This window comes from Convolutriloba macropyga, chromosome 10, assembly GCF_964194025.1.
Source record: "Convolutriloba macropyga chromosome 10, txConMacr16.3, whole genome shotgun sequence".
In the NCBI taxonomy this organism is placed as follows: domain Eukaryota; kingdom Metazoa; phylum Xenacoelomorpha; order Acoela; family Convolutidae; genus Convolutriloba; species Convolutriloba macropyga.
In genome coordinates this window covers 52,432,991-52,438,613 of record NC_134477.1, presented here as the reverse complement: position 1 = coordinate 52,438,613, position 5,623 = coordinate 52,432,991, and the positions used below count along the sequence as shown (strand labels likewise).

The 5,623-nt window shown below is 36.6% G+C and overlaps 1 protein-coding gene across 1 annotated transcript; it reads left to right on the top strand.

The window, feature by feature from the left end:
• Positions 1–2,922: 2,922 nt before the first annotated feature.
• On the top strand, positions 2,923–4,367 carry LOC142348682 (alpha-1-antiproteinase-like). Its single transcript, XM_075400129.1, has one exon. It carries the CDS (start codon positions 3,088–3,090, stop codon positions 4,237–4,239), a length of 1,152 nt encoding a protein of 383 aa, XP_075256244.1. The 5' UTR covers positions 2,923–3,087; the 3' UTR covers positions 4,240–4,367.
• The last annotated feature ends 1,256 nt before the right edge of the window (positions 4,368–5,623 follow it).

The window sequence follows — 5,623 nt, the reverse complement described above, 5'->3', positions numbered from 1 at the left end:
GCGCTTCGTTGTACGTTTTGTAGTTTGATGTTCCTGCTGAAGGATGTCTAATTTCGCTAGCATGCTGGTTGGTTGTATTTGTCATCTCGCATTCTACTATCTGAATTAGTTGCTTTTTGACAACAACGTTCGAAGAATTTGTTCTACGTGAAAAAGATACACTCTAATAGATGCAGTAAAATTTTATAAGAAACTACATTTAGTTCTTAATTTAACGTTTCTGTGTTTGGAAAGGTCCCAAGTTCAAAAGTCGTTACCTTGTCAACTTCTTAGTGCACGTCTTGTTAACAAGGAAATTGCCGTCCCTCGGTAAGTGAACTCAGATATGAAAGCTAGAATGCTTTGTGGTCATATATTATCCACGGTTTTTCTCTACAGAATGCCTACAGATTCTATTCTTGGACCTTTATAAAGCCAAGCATTTACAGCTGTTCGAAATGGATTTCACTATCCCCTTTTGATTAGGTTCTGCTGTTATCTACTTCTGATTAGCAGATCAGTTCGTTGGGTAGTGAAACTTTGCCAGGTGGGTCTTCCAGTAAAATATCCAGAGAAATACCTGCTTTTGCTAATAAGGCCAAATCCAGGCGCAATTTCTACTGTTCCCAACTAAATGGGTTTTCCTCGAAACACTTAATTTTCCATCAAAACACCGCGTCCAAATTCACTTTGTCTGCCGCTGTTCTTTTCAAAATGTCATTATAAAGACGAAGCGGAGCCAATGAAATGTTGGAAATTTTCAGCAGCTAAAAACTAATTAATAAGGAGTTATAATGGCCTCTTTTTATTTTAAGCTACAAATTACAAAATTTAGGTTTAGATTAAATAAATTGGGAAGAGGGATACTGTTCCTTTTTCAGAAGGCTACAATAAGTGACAAAAGTATAAGAGTGCGCAAAACAAAAGACCTCCGCCTCTGATTCCTTAAAGCTATACCAAAAAAATGAAGCGAACTTGGGAAAATTCAACGGGAGAGAGTCAGGCACATCACATGTGCTAAGAATTAAAATTTTCAGAAGTTACAGAAGAAAAAAGTTTTCGTAAATTTTCAAAATGCGTAGCAAAAGTCTTACTATCAGAAGCGACAAATAGCAAAAGAACTCATAAATGCATTACTCATATACAAAATCAATTAGAAGCAAAAGCTTGCAGCCCTCTGAAATATAGAGCACAATTAATAGCAAAAGTAAAAGCATGTGGCTCGGCGTTGACTGAAAAAAAAGTAAGATAAAAAAGTACTTTTTCGGAAGAAAAAGTTGGGCACCATCGTCGTTTCGAAGAATTTTTTTTCCCGAGCCCAATCTCATTCGCTTTTAAACCACAATGGCAGCTGAAGAATATTTTTTATCCAGGGCCAGTATATCAAACGACGAAACGGCAGCAATAGTAAAAAATTTGCCCAACGCGGGCCCGTACATGAAGTATGTCCAATTGCTAAGAAGGAATTGAGACAAGTTTAAATTTCGGTCATATTATGCCGGAGAACTGAAAGTTTTACTGAAAATACGACGAACTTTTCTGATCTAACTCTGCTCAATACTATAAATCTTTTTTTTTACTTACAATCTTTGTTTATCTTGTTAATACAACTGAGGGTTGGTTCCGAGCAAAAAAGTTATTTCTAAAAAAACAATTGAGCAAAACTTCTTGAGATGGAGAGATCCCTACAAAAAAAAAATGTTGACCGAAATCAACAAAAAATTAAATTTTCTTTATATACACAGCGTTGTTAAATGCAATATTTCTAAAGGCAGAGAACATTATTCCTCTGGTATCAATGAAAACTGTTTAGTCTCATCTAATGCGTATTTTCCTTTCCCATTTAAAGTAGTTCGTACCATAGGAAGCTGTGAGGCTTCTTGTTCCAATGTTAGCTCTTTTTGCTTTCAATTATGCTATTTGAGATAATCAGTTTCAATAATGGCAAAATTTTAATTTTGAATGATTACAAAACTTATATTTTGAAAGTTACGAATATTTTGATTATTTTTGATTTTGCCGTATCATAATGAAATATCGTATCTACTTTCGGGTATCAACGAACTAAGCATGAATTATGAAAACGGCTTCTCAGAGAACAGGCAAAATGAGCTGAGGCGACCGATTACACGCACAATATTCCCAACAACGATCATTTCCTAAATTGTTTTACAAAACCAGTACTGCTTTCGGAACACGCTCGAGCCTCCGCCTTGGTGCTGAGTTCAAATTGTTCCGACAATCGATTTTTCCATCATGTTTTGATGGTTTTCATTGACTTTGGGGTATAAAGTTTCTGAAACAAAGACATAAATTCTTGTAGTTGTTCAGTGAACATTTTAATTTCGAATTTTTTTTTCTTTTTTTAAAGTTTTTTCTTTTCTGTGGGCGTTATTTGGTTAAAATGGTGCCAAAAGTTAGCCGTGGCACAACGGGTCAAACGACGCACAACTACAGGGGCGCGAAAGCTAGAAAAACTGACGGTAGATGCCACGATTTCAAGATATCATAATTCACTTTATATTATTATTATCATGTTTATCCAAAGTGGAAAGTTTACTGATTTCTCAGAGATTCTATAGCAAAAGAACATACTATCGATACATCAAATATCAATGAAAGGTTTTATTTCCAATTGAAACTTGCTTTGCAGAAAGTGAGCATTCATGTTTGTGGACTGGGATCTGTTATCTTTGAAATACATAAAGATGAACTTCCAGGGTACCTTCCTGGCTGAAAAAGTCAGTTTGCCATGATGACAAATTAAATGATGTTTCTATTTGGCTGATCCGATTTAGATAAAAGCAAGAGCAGCAAATTTGCAGTGAGTTACTGACGACATGAACAATCATATTTTGCAGTTATTATCTTTTGATCACAGCCCTTCCAGACAGCTAAAACTCCACGCTCAAGAACAGCTTTCCCCCAAAAGCAAATAATCACCAGACAGAATGTAAACAGCTACGAATACTTAAATGAAGATAAAGATATCAATTTTTGCACCTAATTTGAGAATTAACTGTACCCTTTACACATTTTGCCGAACAGCATTCTCTGCAAAATCTCGACAACTTCATATTTTGAAAGCCATCCTTAAATAGCCCAAAAATGACAAATTTTTTGGGCGCATTAAACTTTACCCAGATGCTTTTCTCGTATTACCTTTCTGAACAAGGCGACAAAGCGAACTCCAACTTTGTGATTTCACCAGTAAGCGCTTTCATCCCTATGTGTATGGTGAACAACGGAGCCAAGGGATCCACTAGAGATGAAATCCACAAAGGGTTGCAATTGACCGAAGAGAACAACTTTTGCGAAGAAGCCGAAAATATGGTCAAACTATTCGACACCTCCGATTTTGAGGAATTCCAATTGAGCGTGGCGAATGGTTTGTTTATCAACAAAAATTTTGAGCCTAAAGCGAATTTTCGGAAATCGTTGCAAGACAGTTACAACGCGGATGCAACAAAGGTGGACTTTGGATCAAACGAAGGTGAAAAAATTGTGAACAAGTGGGTGGAGGAACAAACAAACGGGAAGATAAAAGAGATTCTGAAAGGGACATCAAGTGATACAGCTTTGGTGGCAATCAATGCTATTTACTTCAAAGGGTTTTGGCTCCATCCATTCGGAATCAATTTGACCAAAACCGAGAAATTTTATACCAAATCTGGGGAGATGGACGCAAGGTTCATGTTATGTACTAAAGCCTTCAGGTATTTAAAATCTAAAACCGACGATGGCAAGAGCTTTGAGGTTGTCTTCATGCAATACAGAGACGGTTCGAAGTCGGTTGATTGGCAAATGGCTTTGATGCTCCCTGAGAACCGTGGCAATCCGGTTGATCTGAAGCAATTGATCTCGGTGAAATTATTCGAACTTTACGATCAGAGTTATTCCAGATTCATTCAACTTAAAGTTCCCAAAAGCAAAATCGAGACAAAGGTGGATGCTATGCCTCTTCTGAAGAAGTTGGGAATCAAAAAGGCGTTTGCACCTGGTGCCAATTTCTCGGACATCACAGAGGGCGCTGTCTATATAAATCAAGTGAAACAGAAAGCAGTCATTGAAATAGACGAAGAGTCAACGGAAGCCACAGCCGTAACCTACGTCGAATTTGTCTACTATTCATCCCGGGGTGATACTTTCAGACAAGAACTTCCAATCGTTAAGTTCGAAAGTCCCTTTCTTTTCGCTATAATTAACCCAAAAACCAAAATTATAGCGTTTGCAGGCATTGTTTCGGAGCCCAAGTTTTAACACTCATGAATGAAATCTGGACGCCAACCATTGTTAGATGATAAAATCAATTTAATTAACGATTTAAACGATCAGACATTAAATTTGAATTAAAATAGACAAGACGGCTGGTAATCAGCTTTCGTTCAGACCCTTCTCATTTACAACCTTTAGAAACTCCCAAAAAAGGTTTACTCAATGCTCGGTTAAACTTTCAAATTAACAAATTTCAGCAATGAAACATTTAAACAATCAGCTGTACGAAATTGTCGTAAAATTAATTCAATTTTTCCAGAGCAGTTGGTAAATAGTGAGCTACCTCTCCTACCTTATGATTAAAAATTCAGAAAAAATCTCAATGAAGCGGCCAAGGTTGTCAATAAGACTTAAGTTTCCTAATTTCATCGCTGGATCGCAATTTGACGAGACAAACCAACATAATAATAATTTGAAAAATTGAAAAACAAAATAATCATGGATTCAATTTTATTCTGGTTTCTTCGAAAGTTAATTTTTATCCATGGTTGAATTTCAAAAATTTCAGGTGCAGAATAAAGAGGGATGAAAGCACGTCGATTCGTAAAATTTCAATTCTTGAGTTTGAATAAATAATATTATGCATAGTTGGTCTAAAGCAACTAGTAATCTGTTATGAAGTTATTGCGGTAGCCTCTGGTTCCATAACATTCCGATCGATAACAAATGAAAAAGTCGTCTCCTACAAAAGGTCAAATATCTCGGCTCAATTCAAATGTGGCCGAAATATACCATAATGGGGGCTATAATGGGAGACTCCAAAAAACAATAAAATGCGTGAACAGATTTAAAAAAAACATTGCCGGCAGAATACCGGAAACGACTCAAATTGTCGTGCAAAATAATCTCTACCCTAACTTGGACAAAACCAGAATATCGAAAAAAACACTAGAAATAACAAAAATAGTAGACCGATATAACATAAAAAGCGTTAAAATTTTTTCATTTCAGGGGTGCGGGTAGGTGCTGTGGGGGGTGGGGGGGGGGGGGGGGGGGGGGGGTGGGGGTGTTGGTAGTTAACTGAGATCAAATTTTCTCAAATTGACCTCTTCACTTTGAGTTACAGAGTGTTACCAATTGCTATACATTACAAACTAAGCTATTGTTAAAGTCCAATGTTCGAAAACAGAAGTCAACAATCAAAAACGGAGGTAAAATCTCGAATAGAAAGAAGTCAAAATTCAAGTCATGAACAAACTTGCTTTCTGCATAAAAAACCTGTAGAATCTCAATACTCCTTTTCGGGTCGTAAAAGCAGACAGAGCCCCCAACACATTTCAAATTCCTTAAATTGTAATCGCAGCATAAGATGAGCACTGAACTATACAAAATTTTTCATAATACGCGAAACAGAAAAAACAACCGACTG

Coding starts and splice junctions, on each gene's coding strand:
- LOC142348682 (XM_075400129.1), top strand. CDS start 3,088: ATGACAAATTTTTTGGGCGCATTAAACTTTACCCAGATGCTTTTCTCG.